General features: G+C 47.4%; 2 protein-coding genes across 3 annotated transcripts; one reads left to right on the top strand and one right to left on the bottom strand.

The window, feature by feature from the left end:
- Positions 1–993: 993 nt before the first annotated feature.
- Positions 994–10,416, top strand: LOC125704656 (WD40 repeat-containing protein SMU1). Of its 2 annotated transcripts, XR_007381207.1 has the most exons (13): positions 994–1,067; positions 1,768–1,978; positions 2,570–2,722; positions 3,145–3,255; positions 3,781–3,909; positions 4,197–4,316; positions 5,263–5,379; positions 5,670–5,797; positions 6,411–6,537; positions 6,925–7,092; positions 7,239–7,391; positions 8,215–8,731; positions 9,115–10,416. XR_007381207.1 is itself a non-coding variant. In XM_048970548.1 (12 exons), the coding sequence occupies exons 1-12, from the start codon at positions 1,042–1,044 to the stop codon at positions 8,311–8,313; spliced, it is 1,542 nt and encodes a 513-aa protein (XP_048826505.1). In that variant the 5' UTR covers positions 994–1,041; the 3' UTR covers positions 8,314–10,416. The 2 variants fall into 2 exon arrangements, 1 of the variants encoding a protein (XP_048826505.1); XM_048970548.1 differs by having other exon boundaries at positions 8,215–10,416.
- A 101-nt stretch (positions 10,417–10,517) lies between these two features.
- Positions 10,518–23,196, bottom strand: elp1 (elongator acetyltransferase complex subunit 1). The gene is made up of 37 exons (XM_048970534.1): positions 23,109–23,196; positions 22,575–22,742; positions 22,244–22,396; positions 21,548–21,629; positions 21,321–21,401; positions 21,137–21,222; positions 20,454–20,553; positions 20,235–20,325; positions 20,001–20,124; positions 19,671–19,764; positions 18,973–19,203; positions 18,459–18,629; positions 18,260–18,344; positions 17,787–17,942; positions 17,594–17,700; positions 17,381–17,484; positions 16,959–17,012; positions 16,742–16,847; positions 16,368–16,483; positions 16,125–16,198; positions 15,958–16,036; positions 15,718–15,797; positions 15,457–15,594; positions 15,245–15,330; positions 15,002–15,150; positions 14,784–14,907; positions 14,281–14,378; positions 13,412–13,613; positions 13,078–13,139; positions 12,895–12,957; positions 12,697–12,757; positions 12,377–12,490; positions 11,914–12,025; positions 11,516–11,643; positions 11,018–11,169; positions 10,759–10,840; positions 10,518–10,667 (listed from the first exon to the last, which is right to left on the bottom strand). Exons 2-37 carry the CDS (start codon positions 22,722–22,724, stop codon positions 10,600–10,602), a joined length of 3,963 nt encoding a protein of 1,320 aa, XP_048826491.1. The 5' UTR covers positions 22,725–22,742; positions 23,109–23,196; the 3' UTR covers positions 10,518–10,599.
- Between the last annotated feature and the right edge of the window lie 216 nt (positions 23,197–23,412).

Here is a 23,412-nt window from a genome sequence, read left to right as displayed (position 1 = left end):
CAACATAAAAACAAAGAACCTGACGTTTATAACTGATATGAATTGATGTATGAATGTAAAAATTCTGATACTATGAATTCTCTGAGAGTCTTAAGGAGGCGAAAGAGTACATGTATTCGTTATTGTTTCCAACTTAGAGACAACTTCTTAACGGGGTGTTTACGTCCGAGAACAGCACAACAGCATCACCTAGTGGACGCACTGAAAAAGTCCGCGAGTGATAAATTATAAGTATTATACAGTATTTAAAATAACATGTGTAACTAGGAAGTTACTAAAACTGTCCCAATCGTACGTACATATGACATGTTGCTTTAAATAACAACAGAATTTTGCACACCTACCGATATTAAATTTCACTTTATTCGACCCACTCTAAAAAAAAAACCTTTACACTTAAATTAACTTGCGTCCCCCCTGTACTTACATGCCATCGTTAATGCTATAGACTTTGGACACCTGCACGATTTTCATAGCATCTCTGCTCATTATTAGTAATACATAAATTGCGTACCAAAAGTGAAGCCTTGATTGGTAGTGGGTGCAATTATGTTTACATGTTACGCTACATTAAGGCCTTTCCTTCTATTTATATAATTGGTTTCCTGTACAGGATAAATTTGTACATATACCTTATATATTTCCCAGCGCATATTTATAACTAAAACAACGGTTTGGGGAATTATTTTTTTACCATCCTGCACTACCTACTACACAACATGCTATTTCATAACCACCGCTAACTTGCTTTTTAATTGGCAGTTTAATTGGCAGTTGATTGTATCCAAGCAAAAGACATCTCGCAGCGAGATCACGCTTGTAACTGTCAGAGACAGCCCACGTCGAACAAAGTGAAAGATGCACACCCATGCATCTGAAACGTCTAAAAATCTCATGTACGGAAACGTGGCCAGAGATGGACGAGCACGTGACGGGGGCGGGGCGAAGAGATACCACGTGACTTTCGAACCTATCCCCGCGGTTAGGGGGTGTGCGCGAGTCTCTGTTTGTTGATGCGCGGCAGGGCTTGCGGTCCTAAACATGGCTCTGGAAGTGGAATCAGCGGAGTGAGTTCCTTACCCGCATATTTGATCATTTTCTGTATTTGGAGATTTGCAGTAATACATGAACGTTTTGCAGTGCATGCTTTGATTATTTAAGACCTACCCTTGTAAATAAACCGCTTCATTATTCTTGATTGTCCTCGTACTTGTTGAGCCGTGTCATTCACTGATAAGGGATTGATTCTGTTGATTGTGTTTTTTTGCAAGAGCACTACTGTTCGTCGCATTGTGTGCATTGTTTGCGCGCTGTATTTTATTGCAAACGTCCGGTCTTGGCTGTATGCATAAATTATTAAAATCATTATGGGCTAATTAAATGTTTTTATTGCAGTAGCTTGCTGACGAGATCAGTTAACTTCATCTCTTAATGCTCCTGGGGTAATTAAACGGCTCTTCAGTACTAAACCTTGTTTAATAACATAATCTTTTAAATGTATTATTTTCCAACCATTAATTTGTTCATTCAGTGCAATCGAGGGTGTGTTGTCAGCGATGCAGATGAAGGCTTTAAGCTTGAAAAGTTCAGTGTCTTTGTCGTCGATAAAATTTTCATGCACAGAAGCTCAATGCGTAGTTCTAACGAATTTCAGAGGATTCCAATTAGAGAATGAGATAATGTGGTTTTAAATGAACGGAGAGTCCATCTCCTTCTGGAGCCGCTTAGTAGCCAGACGGATGACGCGCTGTTAAATGCCCTTGGCAGCGTGATCCGGCTCATCATGCAGTACCTTAAGGAGAACAACCTACACAGGAGCTTGGCCACGCTTCAGGAGGAGACCACCGTGTCTCTCAACACCGTGGATAGTATCGAAAGCTTTGTGGCTGACATAAACAACGGCCACTGGGACACGGTCCTTCAGGCCATCCAGTCGCTCAAGCTCCCCGACAAGACCCTGATTGATCTGTATGAGCAGGTAGGGATCTGGCTGAATCTTAGGGGACTTTGTATTCCAAGGGAACTGGGGTAGCATGTCTAGTTTATCTTAAAGTCATTCGGTGGTGCAGATCTGAAGGACCCAACTTTTTTGCTTGTGTTGAAGTTAATTCGTACACGAAGTATATTGCTGTTGAAACTAGTATATATAAATCTGACATTTATAGATTTGTTGTTCTTTATGAATGTAATTCCAGTGCTGTATGCTGTAGAATTGATTTCAGCTCGTGAGAGTTACACAAAAATAAAAGAACGAAACATGATTGGTTCAGAGTGATAACCAATAAGTTAGCAGAGGAGGTGTGTCCAACCAATCACATATCTTGGTCCCACCTCCTCTAGTTGCTTGGACCCACCTTCTCTACAATCTGATTGGTTGTCTCTCTGAACCAATCAGTTTCCTTCTGCCCTCAGAACATTTTTTTGTTGTATAAGTCAAATTCCCATGAGCTTGATTTTCAGCCCCTGGTACCTTTTCAGACTTGGTTGAGCGTTATCTGCTTGTTCACACAGTAGAGGTCTGGCATCCTGTGTTTGGGATGTTTATAGTGTTTGGCGGGTGTCTCCTCAGGTTGTACTGGAGCTGATTGAGTTGCGTGAACTGGGCGCGGCCCGCTCCCTGCTCCGGCAGACGGACCCGATGATCATGCTGAAGCAGACCCAGCCTGAGCGCTACATCCACCTGGAGAACCTGTTGGCACGGTCCTACTTTGACCCGCGGGAGGTGAGAACCCCCTCCTGCACACACGGTTTGGTCTTGTTCGTTTGGCTCCCTGTAGGCAGATCCTGATTGGCTCCCTGCTTCACACCCTGTGCCTCTCGCGCTGTGAGAATTCATGTAGCGTTAAGAGGTTTATTCTTTGCTCATGAGCGAAACTGTATTGTGAAGTTACCAGAATAAAATGTCACGCATCATGCAGTCTACCTTTAAGGAAAGAGTACTCGGCATATGATTCTGGAGGTTAATTACATTGTGAGGCTGTTTCTTTGTCCAGCTGTTTAGCAAACAGCGTCTTAGTAAAGTGGACAATACATTGTCTGCTGGATCTCGAACCCTGGTTTGGGTCCAGTATAGTCCTATCTCTGCAGGTGATAGGGTTGCCTTTGGCAGTAATGGAGCTGTCGCCCTATCCTTTTCATGTTCAGGCCTACCCAGATAGCAGCAGCAAGGAGAAGCGACGAGCGGCCATCGCCCAGGCGCTGGCGGGCGAGGTCAGCGTGGTGCCCCCCTCGCGTCTCATGGCCCTGCTCGCACAGGTCTGTGCTGCCCGTGTAATCAGCTGACGTCGTACCAGGCATTTCCCTGCCGTTAGTTTGCCCCAAAGCTACTTAATTACACTGTGAAAGGCTTTATTTCTGTGCTCTGTATACCTACCCAACAGAACAATTTGAAGGCTATAATAGGGGTGGTGGTTGGCGCAGAGGGTTAGTCCGCTGTGTACGGAAGGTCATCAGTTCAGATCCCAGGCTTGGCAGAGTGATGTCGCCGTCGGGCCCTTGAGCCCTTAACCCCCAATTACTCCAGGGACTGTGAACCCTGACTTCTCAACTGTGTGTCACTGAATAAAATATAATAATTCTGCTTGTTTGGCTCTGCTATTCCAAGGTTTCCAGAGAGTGCTCCCATATTTCCTCCTACCCTCCTACATATTAAGCATGATTCTGCCATCAGGAATCCCATGCCGGTACTTTCTGCATCGCTGCATTTCCTGTCACAATCGTGTTCTGTTTTCCCGGAGGTGTTCAGTGTTTGGTCGCTATTCCCACCCATGCTACACGCAGTCTCTGAAATGGCAACAGCACCAGGGACTGTTGCCCCCAGGGATGACCATCGACTTGTTCAGGGGCAAAGCAGCCGTGAAGGATGTGGAAGAGGAGCGTTTCCCCACCCAGCTCAGTCGCCACATCAAGGTACCCCGCCACACCGGGGCCCCGTCGTGTGACCGTTCGCTCGCACGCCTCCATCCTGCGAGGTATTCGAAAACGCATCTGACAGCTGTTTTGTGTCCATTGAAAAACCGGCGTGGGCACCTTAACGAAACTCTCCTGGGAATTCATTTGTTTATTTCGTTGAAGTTGCCGCTTTGTGACTCACTGCTTCTTCCCTACCGAGTGTGGAAGCCGCAGAGAGGTGCAGTAGCCGCCCCGTGGACCCTGCGTCTCACGCCCCCTTTGTGTCTCTCTACCCCCCCCTGCAGTTTGGGCAGAAATCCCACGTGGAGTGTGCTCGCTTCTCCCCCGACGGGCAGTACCTCGTCACCGGCTCCGTCGACGGCTTCATCGAGGTGTGGAACTTCACCACGGGCAAAATCCGGAAGGTGTGTGAGTATCTCTCCGTGCGGAGGGAGAAACAGCAATGGAAAAGGGAACCTGGCATCATTTCAGATACCAGCAGAACTCGGGCGTACACTGAGGTTCAAATATGTCAGCTGTCAGACTTTAATATCCGTGTTCTATTTCCGTCGTAGTTGTATAATTTGCCACCTCAGCGTTTCTTTGTTTACTCGCTGATCCCTGTAGTGCAGGGGTGTCAAACTCCAGTCCTGCGGGGCCCGAGCCCTGTCTAGCTTAGTTCTTTCCCTGTTTCACCACAAACGATTCTGGTGAAGAGCTGTGTGATAATTAACAAGTTGAAGAGGTGAATCAGGCGTGTTAAATCGGGGGAAACCCAAAAATGTGCAGAGCTCCGTCCCTCCAGGACTGGAGTTTCACACGCCTGCTGTAGCACATAAAACGATTCGTGTCAGTCCTGCAGTGTCACGCGTATTTAATGGCACAACTGGGACTAGTTTCGAAAGGACCTAATTAAACTTCTCAGAACACTGCGATGTAGTTTCCAGGCTCCTAGTTATTTGTTTGGGCCCCCGTCGGACTCTAATCCAGCTACTCAGGAGCCTTAACGAGTACCAAACCGGATGAGTTAGGTGCAAACTTTGTGACGGAGCACCAAATGTATAAGAAATGGCAAGGGAGGACCCCCGCCGCCCCCACAATGGAAGAAATATTTATGAAAGTGGATAGTTGTGAATGCCTGGCGTAATTCAGGCCCCCGTTAAGCACCTGCCGACCCCTCCAGTTGTAAAGAAGCGACAGTTCTTAGGAGTTTTGGCACGGCGAACGTTCAGGCAGTCGGCTGGTGCGCTGGGCCCGAATTTTCCCCGGCTGTGTGGGCGGGGCCGATTCGTGACTGCGCGTGGGCGGCAAACTCATCACCCGTCTTCTCTCTCCCTGCCTGCCTGCCTGAATGTTGGCGGCGGAGGACAGGATTTGAAGTACCAGGCCCAGGACAACTTCATGATGATGGACGATGCCGTGCTCTGCATGTGCTTCAGCCGTGACACTGAGATGTTGGCCTCTGGCGCGCAGGATGGAAAGATAAAGGTCAGGGGGACCCGTGTGTCGTCATTTAAGCACCTTCTGGGACAAAAAGGGTGGCGGGATTCCGCTACACGTATAGTTCCTTGTTTGGGGACCGTGGTTCTATGTTGTTCTGCATTAACTAAACATAACAATGGTGTTTCACCCTTACATTCACTGTACTCTATATTCACTATGTTTAGTATTGCCTCCTGATTGGTAACTGCTGGATGAAAATCTAATCTCTGATAGGCTGCATGTGCTGCCCGTAATGCATCTTTGAGAGGCGGACCTGCCTTTCCATCTCCCGGTAGGTGTGGAAGATCCAAAGTGGCCAGTGTCTGCGTAGGTTCGAGCGCGCCCACAGCAAGGGGGTCACCTGCATCGCGTTCTGCAAGGACAGCAGTCAGATCCTCAGTGCCTCCTTTGACCAGACCATCAGGTGTGCGGGATCGACAGCAGCCCCACAAAGACACACGCACACATAATGTCATTACATCTGTCCTCCGTTCCCCTTTAAGAGATGCCAGGCTCGATTACAGAGGCATAATCTAATGCTAGAGAGAGTCATTAATCTGCCGCTGGCTCCCATGAAAACTCAGCTCAGAAGTGAGTGGATGCGCAGAAGCAAGTGAGGAGGCAGCAGTGGGGATTTAATGAGGATCGGAATAAACAGACAGCTGGTTCAGCACGTTGCGACGGATTGCCATAGAAACGCCCGCTTCATGATTCCCTCTGAGAATTGGGGCTTCGAGCGATGAGGGAGGGAAGCGGAGATAGCGGTCAGAGCATGGTATCGATAAATTCCATGCAGTTCTGCCGCTGGCTGGACACACTCCACGTTCAGATACGAAGATTAGACTCTTCGATGAACAGGCTTTGAAAGCAGATCGTTTCAGTGATGCAGCGTTTCCATTAAAACCCCATTTAACAGCAGGCTCTGGCAGCATGGCTTTGCCTTGAATTGGTTTGCTGAAGAAGGGAAATTGTGTTTGGCTGTATTTTACTTTCGTGACTGCAGTTAAATTGGTTTCCTGTTCCCTCGGTTCAAACAGAGTGCATGGGCTGAAGTCAGGGAAGCTGCTGAAGGAGTTCCGTGGACACACGTCGTTTGTGAACGAGGCCACGTTCACCCCCGATGGACATTATATCATCAGCGCTTCCTCTGACAGCACTGTCAAGGTACACAGCGGGGCTCCGCCCCCAAGTGAGGCATGTCTCCGCCCCTACGTGACACAAGGCTCCGCCCCAAGCGTGGCAGGCTCCGCCCCAAGGATGGCAGGCTCCACCCCCAATTGAAATAGAGCTTCACGCTAATTGAAGCAGGAGCCCCCCCTCACCTCAAGCACGGGGTGGAATCCACATAAATGTACACAAACTATAGTTGTAATGTGTGATATTCATCATTGTGGGCTGTGGTTGGAAACAGCAAATACTCTAGTTATGAAGGGTTATTATTGTTTATCTTCTTTGTATATGTGAATTTTTGAGTAATATGTGTTTTCCCATGAGCTGCCAGATATCACAGCTGGTCCCCCCTCTCCCCGTCTCTCTCTCACACACACCCAGATCTGGAATGTAAAAACGACAGAATGCACGAACACCTTCAAGTCCCTGGGCACGTCGGCGGGCACAGACATCACCGTTAACAGCGTAATCATTCTGCCCAAAAACCCCGAACACTTTGTGGTGTGCAACCGCTCCAACACGGTCGTCATCATGAACATGCAGGGCCAGGTGAGCCCACTGCTTTGCCAAACCACGAATAAGCTCCTATTTAATATCACTCAGAGTGCCGTCTGTAGCAGTGGTCTTCCGCTCGGCCCAGTCCGCTGACCCGGCCTAGCCTGGCCTCTGAATTTGGCCCTTTTCTTACGTTACAGATTGTAAGGAGCTTCAGTTCCGGTAAACGGGAAGGAGGAGACTTCGTGTGCTGCACGCTGTCCCCACGAGGGGAGTGGATATACTGCGTGGGGGAGGACTTTGTGCTCTACTGCTTCAGCACCATCACCGGAAAGCTGGAGAGAACGCTGACGGTGAGCACCTGCCGGCCAGCATGACGTCCTCGGTTCCCTTCCTCAGAGCCTCACACTCTCTTGTGGTCCCCGCACATCTGGGTGGTTCCATCGCGGCCGCAAGCCTCCCCATGTGGCGGGTTGCCAGGTCTGTCTAGCTATTTCTTTTTTTTTTTTGGTGTTGGCGAAGCAGACAGGCATCCTGGGCAAGACCCCAAATTCCTTCCCAGTATAGTAGCAAATATCCAGAGAATGACCTCCCAGGTGTGCCACAGCAGTGTGGTCAGTGTCCCCTCTGTTCCTCTGCCTTAGTTCATACCTTATTTTAAATTAAGAGTTCTATTCCTGAGGTGGCCTCCCTCGAACCACGGTAATCACCCATTGGGCAGCGAAGTGGGCGTGGCCTTTGGTCAGTAGTATCAGGTCCTGAGCACTTGACTGTTACCACGGGTATGCGTACCTGACCTATTGTGTTCTTGTTTTACGTCATCTTTTGTTGCTGAAGACCACTTCCAATACTAAGAACTGAAGTAGAGAGGACAGTAAAAGTCACTGGATGTTATTCTTGCCTCGCCCCCAATATCAAGGATGCATCAGCTGCATCCTCGGCAAACGAGACCAATCTCATGATTCACTGCATCCCAGGTTCGTTCTTGGGAGGCCAGTTTGCCAGGACTGCAAGTGCGGTCTTTGCTCTCTTTGTATCGATTAACACCCCAGGATTCTTGGCGTAAGAGTGAATTGTTAATTTCCCTGGGTTGGGTTCACACAACGATAGCTGTGTGTGAGTTGGGTCTGATTCAGAGTGCTTGCCGATGACCCATCGCCCTCCGTACTCCCGCAGGTCCATGAGAAGGACGTGATCGGCATCGCACACCATCCCCATCAGAACTTGATCGCCACCTACAGTGAGGATGGCCTCCTCAAACTGTGGAGGCCCTGAGATTGACGTGGGTTGGAGTTGCATGAAGCTGTATTTAATTAATTTATTGTGAGGTCATCTTCGGCTCCAGATCTTATAATCCATATTTATTTCGGAGGTGAAGTGTTTTCTAGGAATCATCTGGTCGTATTTTCAGCTAAAGTGCACTGGACTTGTGTTTTGGGTCTTTCTGACAGCATCCTCCTGACAGATGGGATGTAGTTCTCATTGCGATCTCGCTGTTTGCCTGAATGCATGGACGTTTATATTATAGCAGGTTGCGAAACGTACTAGATGCTCATTATTTTTTGTTCGTTGTGTAGTCCTGTTCCGAAGCATCCGCCTGCATGTGGGCCAGTGTTTAATGGTGTCACAGAAGATACAGTTAGCATGACGCTGATTACGACGTACCTCGGCCTTATCTCAGAATGACTGGGAGGTTTGTTTGTTTTTGAAGTATTGCATGTTTGTTTGTTTGCTGTTGATTTGCTTGTATACTAAAGCCTTGTGCGTAACTTTCAGGAATATTTATAAACAACATAAAAGCCGAACAGAGTTATTTTTTGTGATATTTCATATTAAGTAGATAATATGGAAACGTTTGCCTTTTGTAAAACTAGCTTTATTTTAACTGGGACACTTGCTTAAGTAAAAATGCAGTATATATTTTTAGCTCGTGGAGGTACATGTTGACTTTTGTTGCCTTAAAATGTGGTGAATGTTTGTTTGCAGTCTTACTGGTGTGTCAGACTATTTTTGAAATTGAGTTCGGTGTCATTTGTGATGGTCCGGGAAAACTAACCTAAGTGTGTGAACTCGCAGGCCCTTGGTGTTTCTCCTATCTGCACTTGGAACCAAGAGCTGTCTTCTGCATCGTTCTTATAAACCTCATCTGCATGCAAACCCATGGATGCATTACAAGTCGTGACTGCATGTTTCTCCCCGATAGTTATGACATTAATACGGCTTTATAACTTTATATGTCATTGTTCTGGGTGTTTATCTGCCCCAGCTGTCTGTCAAATCCTCACCAGCAATGACTGGATAATATTTGTTGAACTAAAAAGGCTGAATAGCGGCACCTACAGGCAGCTTCTGGCATTGCACATAACCTGTACAAAGGTCCTCTAATCCAGTTGTAATATCCTTCTGATTATACTGCTTTTTTGCCATCATCCTTGTACTTGGCTGTTAAACTAACTGTTAAATCCATAAATTGTTAAATAGCAACCTGTTACTCAAGGGCTCAAGACACTCATCGTTTGTATGTTAAAGAATAAAAATGCTTGTTCCCGCATTCAAAATATCCTTTGGTTGAAAAAAGATTATGAATCAGTTTTTTTCCCCCCCAATAGGACCCCAATGAGAATTGGGTATTTTTGTAAATTTTTTGTAATTAAATGAGGCCAGACGGTTAAGAAATTGCGATTTGGGTCACAGACGTCTCATTCGGGAGCAGGTGATGGGTAATGAACGGCACGGCAGGACCCGCCGGCGGACGTGGGCACGGTGCGCTGAGGGAGCGGTGGCTCTGTGTGGGGCAGTGCTCAGCATCGCGCTCACAGCATGCCTGTGTCTCAGATTAATGTCCAGCTGTTCAAATGAAAGCTCAAACAAACTGCTCTCTGCTGGCCGACTCTTCATTTCACCCTGAATTTACCTCGCAGTAATCCCCTTCATAAGCGCTCAAAGGATAGGAATTCTGTGCTTTATTATACATACTTCAGATACTTCGGTACAAAGGGCACATTATGTTTGTGCCAGGCATTGATGCCGCGGCCGTATAGAGGTATGCCTGATTCTACAGACGGGCTCGTTCCTGTCACCGTTTTAATCAGAGCAGGTACGACGTGGGAGGACTAACATTTAGTCAGGGTTGGAGGGCATCACAGCATCGATCTCTGATTAAATGAGGGTGAATTTAAGTGGGAGTGGAGGTCACAGCCTTTCCATCCTTGAGGCCTTTTTAATTACGGTTTGTTAAAAAAAATAAACAGAGAGAAGCAGAAAAATCTGAGAAACTCGAATGCACTTAAATCTAGAGGAGCTACATCACAGAATTCATCGCAGCAGTGATGATACCAACATACAGGGATGTAGCGGATACCAAATCATTTTCCATGTACCATGTATGTATCTTGGAAGTCAAGATAAGTAGAAGACTGGATGGATGGATGGATGGATCTTCCATGTCAATCAGGATGTGACAGATGGGAGACTCATCATAAAGAAAATGTACTTTAATTTAAAACTTTAAAATACAAGTGTTACCGATGTACTGCTGATGAAATGGTTTTCATAGTTCAGTTACTTCAGGACGCTGAGCTCCCATCGGACGTGGCTTTTCATCTTTGGTGGGATGCAGATCTCCGCATCTGAAGCAGATGGAGAGGGAGAGCATGTGGTAAACGCACTGCATGGAGCCGAGGGCTGCTGAGCAAGCCCTGTGCGAGGCAGGATACGCACTTTGCTGAATGTCCACGGGCGACGGTCTTGGCTGCTGGAGCGAGGCCGCAATGCTGTTTGCTGTCGAGTTAGGTCCCATCACCTTAGATGCAAAAGGAAACACAGGAAAAATAAGTATACAGGGGAAAATTCTGGCTTTACAATCACGTTACAAAGACATTCATTTGTGGAACTCATTATACTCCACCCACTTTTGTCACAACCAATCAACTGGCACAGTATAGGAGCGCTACGTGCTGATAGGATGTGGAATACTCACAGGGGCGGAGCTCTGTTGTAGGTCCTCTGGCCAGACCGCCGGAATGGATGACTCAAGGAGCAGTAGAACCTCGCCATAGTCCTGCTGCAGACGCCGTGCCTGTGGGTCCAGTCCAAACAGCACCAGTGCCTTGAGCAGGGTGTGCACCTCATCTGGGAAACAGCAGAGCCATCCGGTCATGGGAGGTGCATTGCTGTCCCCAAGATGATGACAACTTGGGCTGAACTGTTCACTGGATTACCATTCATCATACTGGCTTGAAGGCTTGAGTTTTAAGTAGTGATGGCCAAAATAAGCTTCATGAACCATTCTCTGTATTTTCTAACTCCACTAGATAGTGCTCTTGGCTTACTTCAGAGCATGCTTTGAGCCCATTTTTGAACAGAGAGCACCATCTAGTGGTGTCAGAAAATACAGCAAGTGGTTCATGAAGCTCAGTTTGACCATCACTAGTGGTAATTCAGAGAGCTTATGTGAGACGCCGGTATAACCAGCCACCTCGCAGCTTATCCACAGCATGGATGATCTCCGTCAAGGCGTAGAGCAATGCCACGTCCTCTAGGGGGCTCCCCTCCTTCAGGCTGTGCTTCTTCCGCTCCGCTTTCCGCCGGTTCTTCGACGTCCTCCTGCATATGTACCCATTATTATGAAGAAAAAAAAACACACGCAAATACATTTCATCTCACTTAGACACCATAACACTGTTCTTCACTACTTGTATTCTCTTATACCAAACAGGCAGTTCAGGCACGTTGGTGAATGAACTCAGTCACTAAGAACAGTGTTTCTCAAACCAGTCCTCAGGGAGCCCCAAGACAGTCTACATTTTTGCTTCCGTAAACCAGTCTGAGAAACACTGATTTAAGGGTCAGGTACTAGAGGGTGCGGCGACTTACGCAGAAATGCGCGAGTTACTTTGCGAGTACTTGGAGCCGGCAGCACTGGCCGTCATCACACTGCTGGCTTCAGAGAAGAGCTCCGCATCGGGGCAGTCGGGGACACCCTCATCTGGGGGACGGTGACACATTAAAGACTGTCCTTAGAAGCATTACATTCTCAACACATGGCGGTCTACGCAGTTTTCGTATATATTCAGGATGCAAACTGACAAGGCCACGGTCACTTGTAAAATTCCTAGATGCGGCTCAGGGAGGGAAAACACCTCCACCATCAGCTCACGGCTGCCGATAAAGTCCTAGACATCTGCTGTCAGACGAGTGGGCGTGAAAATGTATACGCAGCTGAAAGACGGGAAAACCAAACTAATCTGCAAGCTGGCGATCCGGCCGTTTGTCTTCTGTGATATTTAGCGCAAATCTACGTTGACTTTCGTCCTCCAGACCCAAAACGTACACATACCCAGGAGCTCCAGTCTGGCCTCCTGCTTCTGTTGCCGCACCACGGCCAAGCGGGCTTTGTGCCTCAGGAACGTGGACTTCTGGGCCTCCAGGAAGGTCATGTGATGGCCATGCGCTGGGCGATACCAGAGAGAAGCTCTACTGAATGCGCCTAGAAGCCCATGCCTTTTAAAGTTCAGTCTCTCAATTAGTAAACGACATGACCCTTTGTAACCATTTGTGGATTAACTTACCATTAACGGTAAATGTAATTAGTAAGTAAAGTCTCTATGGGGCTAATCTCAGAAAAACAATACTAAGTAACTAAGTAAGATGATGTACCTTCCAGGATGGCTGGTTTCAGATCCGTTTCAATGATGTCCAGTCTGTTGTACATGTAAACCTATGAGAGAGGGAAAAAAACCTTCAAAAGGGTCGTTTGCTACAGAAAAAGCACATTTTTCGCTGAGCGGACATGCAGAAAGCAGTGCTCACAAGCACCACCCCCTGGCCAATGAAGGAATAAGCAGGCGAACCCACCAGCCTGAGCGCCTCCTCCCACGCCGACCCGGCAATCAGAGCAGAGATGGCCTCCTCACAGTCCTGGAAAAGCCATACTGTATCAACGCCAACGCAGGGAGCTGGGAAGCTGCGCCACATGCAGCGCCCTGAGACACACACACACACACATCCCCCCACGCTCTGCTGGATGCCGTGCTCTACCTTGGCGTACTGCTCCAGCAGCAGGGAGGCTTCTGTGTGCCGTCGAAGCTCCATCAACCTGGCTGATGTGGGAGAGGAATATCAGAGATTAGCTTAAAGAGACTTAAACAGGCCAACAGAAAAGTTAAGCCTGATAACAGGATTTGTAATAGTGGACAAGAAAAATAGCAAATATAAATGCAGATAAAACCATAGGCTCTCAGACAGGAGAATGAAAATTTTAACAGCATAATGTAAGCACTATAACAATAATTATAACAATAACGTCCTAGTCTTTTCTGAACACAACGGGCATGAAACACCATCATTCTCCTGCCAGTAGGTGGCACCGTACCTGCAAGGTCACGAGATAGCAGGGCCAGCTGGTCAGAGGGCAGGGGGATCTGAGCCGCCACGCAGAGGGCATGCCGCCAACTGCAGCTGCTCACGAAGGCCTGCAGGGCGCGGTGCGTCTCTCCGCATCGCCATAGCAACAGCCCCGCCTGCTCCGCCTGCTGCTGTTCCACCAGGTGCTCCGCATAGGCGCAGCTCACAGCCTGGTGACAGGAGGGGTCAAAGGTCAAAAGATTCACATGGCAAAGAAAGACGGTTTGATATGTAGAACTAAATTAATCAAAGTAAAATCCAAATCGTCATTACAAATGCCTAAATGAAGTACAGATGTTCCTTGACTGATGAACTCATCGTTGGTGGAAAATATTGTCAAATAAGAATATGATATAATAATAAAAAAACTGCTACTGAATAAGTAAACACATTATTACTGTAACTATCAGCAACAGTAAAAAGAAGTAAATAAAAATACAGTCTTGTCTAGTATAAAATTTAGTTGAACACTGGAAAAAAAAAACCCTAACCCTAACACCGTACGATTGGCTGACTTTGCTAAACACCGTACGAGATGTTTGCTCTTACGATCGCTTTGGAGATTGGAAGCGTCGCTGCATGGCTGCTGCCGTCGCCTGACATTAGTGGAAAGTATCGCACATCGTAACGCCAGCCTGGCGACAGGCCAAAATTCAAGGCTGACTACTGCATGTGTTTAAAGCCGAATTATCGCAGGCCGGACCATCGTAAACGCGGAGAGCATCTGCACTGAATCTCGGACACCGTCGCCGTCTCCGTTGCCATTACAGTAGAGTGATTTGTGCCCCGGGGACGGTGTGCTTAGGCATGTGGACCTAGAACACTCGGGCCTCCTACTTTGTACTGGGGGCTGTCCAATGGGTAAAGCTGCATGGCTTCTCTGTACAGCCTCTGGTCCTTCACCAGGTTCAGACACTCTGGGAAATGCTGCTCCCCTGGCAGACACAGAGCACAGGACACGTGGACGTGAGCGAGCGACAAGGGTGTGATAAACAGCATGTACAGTTTATGTAATTCCCTTAGGGGTCGATGCTTCTCAACCCAGTCCATGGGGACCCTGAGCAAATCCACATTTTTGCTCCCTTCCAGCTCCCCAACCGTATATATTTCAATGACTGATTGGTTGTTTCAGATGTGCTGGGAGGGAGCAAAAATATGGCCTGTCTACGGGGTCTGTGATGAGTGGATTGAGAAACACTTTTGATAAAACCTGCAGGAAGTAATGGACATGTTCTCCTTACAATGAGGGTAATGTTGCATGATACATACATTACTGAACGTTCCATAAGGTCAAAGGTAAGGTGCTCCAAACTGCACAGGAAGCCGAATGTTACCCTCACCACACTTGCTGACATGCTGCAGGGCCTTGCCGTATCTTCTCAGGTGCATGTCGATGGAGTATCGCTGATAGTTGGGCTCCATCTTCTTCAAGGCGTTAAGAAATGGAAGGTACTCCTTCGGGTCCTTGAGGAAGAGGGAAATGGCAGCCACCGGTGGCGAAAGCGAAATGTGGCGGAAAGAAGGGGAAAAACTACATTTCCCAGGGATCCTCACTGACCTTCTGTGACCTCTCCGCCACCATGAGCACAAGGTCGAAGTCGTAGGTGCCCAGCGAGTGCTCGTATAGCTCGTTCACATTGACCAGGAAGAGCAGGTATTTCAGGCTCTCCTCTGCACTCACCGCGTCTTGTTTTGTGGGAGGATTCACTGCATATGCAGCCAGACAAGTACACACAGGTTTAATGGTCATTCTTCTACAAAAGCAAAGTTTCATTTTTCAAAACAGATGCATCCATTTTACCTCGAAGCTCATGAACCTTCTGTAGGGCGATCTCTAGCTCTGGAACGGTCTTCTTTACATGTGAAGTCAAAATTGATAAACAGTATCTGTGCAAAAAAAAAAAAAAAAAAAGAAAAAACTCTACAACCTTATATCAGGGAGTGCAAGGATTTGACAAGTAATCCCGGTCTCCGGAGTGTTGGGAAAAACTGCAGATGCCGTCTGACACATACTTGTGTGGGTCTAAAGTCTCCATGGTTGTCCTAAGAGCATCACACACCGTGTCCACCTTTGTTCTAGACCTTTCTGAAGTTGGCATGCCAGCGGTGTGGGATGGACAGGGGTACATTGTCTTGGTGGTGTCCTCCTCCCTTAATTTAATCAGAAATCAAATTTATAGAGGTTAATCAACAGATGTAATGATTTGTCTGCTTCACAAATGAGAAAATTGGTATTTTTGTTTGCGTTCGGAGGAGCACAAAAAGCACTCGTACCTGAGCTCTGTGAGGAACAAGTTCACGTGGCTGACTGAATCGATCTGCCTCAGGAAGGTCTCCACGTTCTCCAGAAACATCTAATCGAGGTGAGGGATCCATTACTTTATAACAGCACACTGCACTGATAACACAGTGATTGTACCCTGACCACGTAAGATAACACACCCGTTAGCACGAGGCACACAAAGTTAAGGGAATATGTCAAGCAGAAGTAGAACTTTTTTATTATCCGAGCACCTTGGGATTGTGGTCGTAAATGAGGTTGAGGTTGATCCGCAGTTTCCTCATGCACTCAAAGGCTTCCTTGAATTTTAGGCTGCAAAGGAAGAAATAGGTCAGCAGTTTTGGCCTGAGTACACGAGTTCACTAGAATAAAGTAAGAGCTCAGGACGAGTGCAGCTCACCTGTCTAACCATCTCCTGACCTGTGACAGGACCAGCGCTCGATGGTGCACCGTCTCCAAGTTCCCTCGAGGCATCTGCGGACCAATCGAGCATAACGGACAAGCGTGACGTAGCATGCAATGTACCCAAAGCCAGCGTGAGCCCTTGCGTTTATGCACCAGGATTTCGACTATAAATCTTGTGAGATTATGACACAGATTTCTGACAGGAGGCAGGAGAAGGAGGTCAGGGTGATCTGCAAACCTGCAGAACCAGACGGGAATCTTGAGGAACCACAGTCACGATGCGGGAACCCCTCTCAACCCGCCTCAGCGTCTCATCATTCTGTCCAACGTCACAGCCAAGGGCTTCCTGGAGCCCTGAGGGCAGAGAAGAGCATGACAGAGAGCTCCCCCTACCTTCCAGGAGGACAACATTGCATGTTTCTACTAGGATACAATAATGCAACATGAAAAAAAAAAATCACAGTAAATGTTCAAATATATGCATCTTCTGGTGAGCGATGTATCGTCATTTATGTAAAGTAATTTATATAAATTCAATAACTATAGTACCCTTTATGCACAGGCCACAGCACTGGCCACCCCCTGCAAAGGACACACGCCCAGAAGGCTCACCTTTTACTGAGAGCGAGCTCAGATTGAGGCACCGACAGGTGTGTGCGTGGGTGGTGAGCAGAAGAAACACATCATGCACCACAAAGGAAGATACGTTCGACGCCACCTTGGGGGATGGGGGAGCAAGCAGTGGGGGAGGAAGTGTCAGCATCCTGTACAAGCTAAGAACGCCGGATCAGTATCAGGTTCTGATCAAGTTAACCACAGCTTAACTCACCTCTGTGCTATCAATGAAGAAGCGAGACCGGTCAGTGAGACCCAGCAAGTGCTCCTGTGAGGAGAGAGAACATCTGACCACTCTGGGGTCTCTGTTTTCTGTGTAAGGTACCTCCGCGACATCGCTGAAAAGTCACAAATAAATGATGTCCTTTGCTGCCTCTATACCCTATGCTGTGTGCAAATAAAACACTGTGTAAAACACCGTAAGTCATAAAATGGTGTTTACTGTGTCTGTCCTCACAGTGACTGTAGCATTACTGTGTAAATACTGTTAGTCACAAATTCATGGTGTTTACTGTATCCGTCCTTAGAGTCACTGTAGCTTTCCTGTATAAACTCCAGCAACCTCCATGAGAGCAGTATTAGCAGTAAATCCTAAGCACACCGCACAGAAACTGTGGGGGTCCTTACAGACCGTACCTCCTCTCCGACGGTCCCCAAAGTGGTCTGCACACAGGGAATGGGGAAGCGGACCACCGATCCGCTGCTGTTACACCACTCTGCCACACGGGGTTCATGGGAATCTGGAGGGTTCGGGCACAACATGGTAGTCCAGCCATCAGAGGCCTCTCTTCTCTAGCCCGGACATGCACAAGGCGGTCGACCTCGCGAGGACCACTGAACCACACTGACCCCAGAGAAGCTTCCGGACCTGACCATCCTCCAGCTGCAAGGCCACCGAGCCCGTCTTGGGGCTCTGGCACAGCGTGATCACATGACCCTCCAGACAGGAACTCCATCTAGGAGACGGATAAGCAGCCAGGCATAAACACTAATGCTAAATTAGTTTAAATATTTTAGAGGAACATATATTTTTTTGGGATACCTAATCTTCAGGCTGTCCTCTGCACCATGGGAGGGGCCTAGCACCAGGAGGCGGGACTGAGAGGGCAAATCCCCACAGGCCACACCCAGGAAGGTATCCTCTCTCAGCCACAGGAACAATCGGAACACTAAGGGGTCCTCACAGTCCAGGTCAACGCTGTACAGCACAGCCGTAAACACAAACGTAGGTATTTATGTAACAAAACACACAACATATGCAGTATGCCAGAGGCACCTCAATTAAAGACACCAGTATCTCACAATCTGTTCTGGAACCCATAGCTGGTCAATGGTTTTGCTCCCTCAGACTCCCTACCAGATCATCCACATCTGTGCTACCTCCCCAGCTCCCTACTGGGAGGCAGCAAAAATGTGGAATGTCTGTGGGTCCCCGAGGACCGGACTGGGAAACACTGAAATAATTATTCTTCTGCCAAACCCCCTCCCCCCCCCCAAGATGCAAGCACACCAAACCTGTAGGTGTTCCTCAGCTCTGGCACCTGGGCTGCCACCCTGAACCCTGCTGCTGTGCTCGCATCCCCTTCCTGGATTCTGGTTCCTGCAGCAGACGGACCGGAGTCAGCCTACCGGTAACTCCTTCAGAGAAGTAACGCTTCGCTAAACAGCCAAGAAAAGCTCACAGCTTTCAAAAGGGCATCCATCCCAAACCCACCGTGGCTGTAGACACAGACACGCCCGTCAGTCGTCAGCACAGCCATGTTGCTGGTCCTTTGGGACTCGTGGAGGAAGGACACCTGGGAGACAGGGCTGGGCAGCTGGAGCTCGTAGGCACACATGGGTGGAGGCACCACGCACAGGCGGAAGGGGGTGACCAGCACCTTGTCTGCAAGTCACACGCCCAAGTGGGTCAGTGAAATCTCTCCTTTCTCGAGAAATTCCAAGACATTCATCTCTGGAAATATTTAAGAGACCACAGCAGTTTCACTAATTTCTCCATTTATGGGTATGCGCCCTCGTAAAAGCCTGGCTCTTCCCTGCTTCTCATTGGTGAAGAGCTTTTTCCTTGCTTTATGGGTCTTCAGTCCCGCTTCTAGGAGCCTCATATAAATTGTCCCAGCAATGCACATCACACAAATTAATGTTTTTGAATGTCTATCGAGGTCATCCTTCAATTTATGAGGCCATCACTGTGCTGTCATGGGGGTCTCCACCCGATTGGCTCTCACCTCCATCAATCACAGCTACACTGGCATCGTCATGGGCGTCATCGCCAACGCTACGGTCTGTACTCCAGGCCCAGTCATAGGTGAAGCTGAGCCAGCCACGGGTCAGCAGGTGCAGGCGGAGGGGCACCTCCAGGTCCCAGCTCACGCAGACCGGAGTCCGTATGAGGCTCCTCCCAAAGTTCATACTTTGCTTCAGGTACCAGTGGTAGTTCCCCACTGTCCACAGCTGGACTGGGAAGATAGCAATCATGGACACGGACAGGCGGGTCAAGCACTGGCACACCAAAATCACCCTTCATCAAAGGGAGCGACTAGTTTAGTGCAGCGTTTCCCAATCTGGTCCTTGGGGACCCACAGATAGTACACATTTTTGCTCCCAGCTCCTGGGAGGGAGCAAAAATGTAGACTGTCTGACAGGGAGCAAAAACAAGGACCAGTCCTGGGTCCCCGAGGACAGGATTGGGAAACACGGGCTTAATGAATAATAAACTGAAAGTGCATTTCACATACAAAAAAATATCAGTTTCTTTCCATAAAGCATCACAGCACACCTTATACATTCATATACAAACTAGCTTGCCTTACTATTAACAATTCCAGTACATCAGTGAAGATGTAGTACTCAGGAAAAACAAGAGGCATTTCTCTGCGACTGAGAATGCTCCGGACCGTCTAGAAGGGAGCACAAGGCCTCTCACGGTATGTCTGGAGCTGGCTGTCCTCCCCAGGCTTCATGTCCTCCATCCACACAGCCAGAACGGTGGAGTCACTGTTCCACAGCAGCTCTTTTACCTGGGGTACCAAGAAAGGCGTGTCACCTTGTGAACCAATCACACACCACCAACGAGCACTGTCACCACAAACCAAGACTCCTGATATTCCCTCACACTTCAAAACGTGCAATAAGCATGCATTCAAGACCAATATACAGGGCAGGCCAAAACTACACATACAGTTATTTTACAAAGTTATTTTTAAAAATGGGTATTTTGAAACCTCATTCCCAGCATGCACTGCTCTGTCCATACCTTGACTTGCTCCCTGCCAAAGGGCAGGGTGAAGTCTCCATGCAGGAGACCATTCTTCTCCATGAACACCACACTGTGCTTATTAGGCTGTCTCTGTGTACAGGCGATCAGGCTCCCCGAGGGTCTGAAAGAGAGCCCTAGGTGATTCTCCAGTCCTCCCCACCGATGCACCAACACCGAAACCCCAACAGCAACGTCCCCCTCCCAGAATGCAAACCCAGGCTCGGATCTTACTTCCAGCACAGCGCCTGCTCCAGGCCGTTGACCGCTTCGCTGGTGGACTGTAACACACACTCCCTGTTCCATACCCTCACCTTCCTGACGCCTAAAAGAACATTAGGTTAATGATGGAGTTTAAAATCAAGAAGCAGGAGTTAAACCCTTATGATTAAACACTGATGATCACAGGAAGATAAACGGCAGTCTTGCTGCGGTGAACAGTCAGTGACTGACCGGTCTGTGGGCACACGGCACTGATGGCAAAGAGCTGTCCGTCCCCCCTCCATGTGATCCGGGGCCTACGATCATCCCAGGGCAAAGCGGGCTGAACCTCCTGTCACGTGGGCATCGCAAGAAATACTCAGGATGATTTGCTTAGGATGGTAAGATATTTATTTGTTTAGGATTGGATAACATATTTGATTACATTGTACGGTAATGCTTTACATTTACTGCACCTTCATAATGCATTAACTATGCATTCATAGAACATTCGGTGCACCTTCATAATGCATTTATAATGCATTCATAGAACATTCGGTGCACCTTCATAATGCATTTATAATGCATTCATAGAACATTCAGTGCACCTTCATAATGCATTTATAATGGATTCATAAAACATTCATAAGCAGCATGTAAGTACACCTTAACATGTCTTAAAGCACTGCATCCATAATGCTTTCAATGAACAAGAAATGACAGCTGTAATATACATTAGTAAACATTATAATCATATAATCTTTGTTGTTAATATATATTAAAGCTGTTATGTTACGATGTTAAGTTATACTTGCATGCTGCTCATGACACTTCTAACAATACATTTTAAAGTCATTATGAAGGTGCAGCTACTGCAAAGCTGTACTTATGGTCATGGTGGCCATAATCCCATAATACACTGCAATGAGACTTACTGCAACCTTGCGCTGAGCAGCCTGCTTGCCCTCTGATCCATGGAACTGGGTCTCCTTTTTCCCCCAGCCCACTGTGATGAACTTGTCTGGGAGAGGGCAGAAAGGATTACTCTCAAAAGCAGGGAAACCATACAGAAGGTGGATTGGAACTGGGTTGGAGTTACACAAAGCACATCAGACCTACCCTCCCCAAAGTCGTCCTGGTGGATCGCTACCTCCGTTATCGGATCAAAGTCCTTGGTCATGACGATGATGGTCTCCTGACCTACATCCACAGATGGGCTGTAAGTCGTGACAGAATGCTGCAGAAGGCACGCAGCATGACTGCAGCGCCAACATTCCTTCAGCAATCTCACACAGTCTCCCAGCAAAGAGCACCAGAAGCGCACAGTCGCACGTGCCAAAGCTGACCTGTGGTGAAGACCACCAGCTCCTGATCAGGGCTCCAGCACATGGCCGTCAGGCCGCTGTCCACGCTACCCACGCACTCCAGCTGGGGAACCGATCAGGGAGCAGTAAGAATAACATTCCCTCTCTCACTGTCGTCTGATCATAATAATGTTAATCCATCCATTAGGAAAAGAAAGATTAAATGTGAGGAATCGTGACACAGATATCAGGATCCTAGAAGTGAGCGGAGCATTTATACAGCAGGAGGCACTAAATATCCAGTCTTCAGAATTAGCTTCATTCACCAAGGACATTACTTATCTAAGGAATTTGTTTTGCTAAGTTGAAACTTTCAGTGTAAAATAAGTAAAATAAATACAATATGCAGTACAATTTACAATGTGTATGAAAATGATGCACCTCAATGTAATACAATGTGGTTCCTGGAAAGTCCATGAGTACGGTAGCAGCACTGACTAGATTCCAGGAGAGATCTGAAGAATTATAGCATGTGGAACAAAGCTGTTTCTAGTGGAGAGCTGATCTAGTTATTGATCTAGAAGCCTTTATCACAACCATAAGGCTTTCGTTGTTTATTCTCAAGCTGGTATTTAACTACAATTGACCTAAACATCAAATTTCAGGACTATTGTCATTAAATTGTTCCATGTGCATTATATTCAATCCATTTCTATAAAAAGACTACTTGGTCCATACCTGGCTGGTACTGAAATTGTATAAGATGACATCACCAGCAGCTGTCGCCACGCACACTGACTCCTGATCTGGTAAATCCTGAATCCCCACAACAGTGCCGCTACCATCTTCGGCAAGATAACTGTCAGCGGTCAGGGACACCTCGGTTACCACCTGCAGTGAAGATACGGTAGTGCTGTTTTTTATATATATATATATATATATATATAAGTAAACAGGCATAAATACTTCGTTTACAATATACTGCATACATGTCCTACCTACTGAATTAACTTCAACTGCAAAAAAAAACCCACTCGTAACTTTCAGCGTGTTCAGCAAAGCTACCCACCTGTGCAGACCGCGGGTCCAGCTCGGTAATGCCGTACTCCGAAGCCACCAGCACGGTACCGGTGTCGGTCCGCACGGAGAAGCATTGCGGGATACCGGGGCCTCGCAGTTCCGAGCAGCGCAGCAGCTTCTGGAGCTTCAGGTTCCGCATCTCCCCTCCGGAAACGACCTGCGCCAGGGTATTTATAAATATTATAATGTCGGTGGTTAATGTTCACTTTTAGGGAGTTTCAGCGCAGTACGCTTGATACCGGCTCCCAAGTCGGTTCACTCATCAAGTAGCAGAATTAGGTAACGTAATTATCCTGCTTACTATTTATCACGTTTACGTTATGTATCCAAAAACCTATAATACTTTTATGAATGACAACGTCAGATAACAACAGAAGATAAACAATTATTTTAAGGGCGTAGCTATCTACAAAGCTAGGGCGGTATCACTGCGAATTTATCTAAATCAAAGTAGCAAGAAAGGATTATTATATTTTCCTTCATTAAAACCTAAATACTGAGGTTAAATAACAATGTTACACACCTTACTTCACAAAACACTCTCCTCAATCACATGTAACTGCCAGTCTCAGAAAAGCACGCTGTCAACATCAGCAACTCTGACCTGTAACCCCATCGCGTTACTGAGTGGGGAAAATAATGTCGCCCCCTGTCGGCCTGGAGGTCGCACTGCTGACGGCTTCACAAAAGTGAACAAAGCTTTAAAGATATTTTAACATCGACTATACACATTTAGTGATGGGGGAAATATTAGGGACTGTTCACTCGTTATAGTCTGATTAAGCTAAGTAATGATTATCATTAAAGAAATAAATGTCAAAAAATGT

The sequence above is a fragment of the Brienomyrus brachyistius genome, chromosome 12 (assembly GCF_023856365.1).
Source record: "Brienomyrus brachyistius isolate T26 chromosome 12, BBRACH_0.4, whole genome shotgun sequence".
In the NCBI taxonomy this organism is placed as follows: Eukaryota; Metazoa; Chordata; class Actinopteri; order Osteoglossiformes; family Mormyridae; genus Brienomyrus; species Brienomyrus brachyistius.
This window is presented reverse-complemented; position numbering and strand designations above follow the sequence as displayed.

Coding starts and splice junctions, on each gene's coding strand:
- LOC125704656 (XM_048970548.1), top strand. CDS start 1,042: ATGGCTCTGGAAGTGGAATCAGCGGA. Junction 1,979..2,569: donor TGATTGATCTGTATGAGCAG/GTAGGGATCTGG, acceptor GTGTCTCCTCAG/GTTGTACTGGAGCTGATTGA. Junction 5,798..6,410: donor TCCTTTGACCAGACCATCAG/GTGTGCGGGATC, acceptor CGGTTCAAACAG/AGTGCATGGGCTGAAGTCAG.
- elp1 (XM_048970534.1), bottom strand. CDS start 22,724: ATGCGGAACCTGAAGCTCCAGAAGCTGCTGCGCTGCTCGGAACTGCGA. Junction 21,402..21,547: donor GCTGGTGGTCTTCACCACAG/GTCAGCTTTGGC, acceptor CTGTGGATGTAG/GTCAGGAGACCATCATCGTC. Junction 11,170..11,515: donor TGCTGTGGATAAGCTGCGAG/GTGGCTGGTTAT, acceptor GCTGTTTCCCAG/ATGAGGTGCACACCCTGCTC.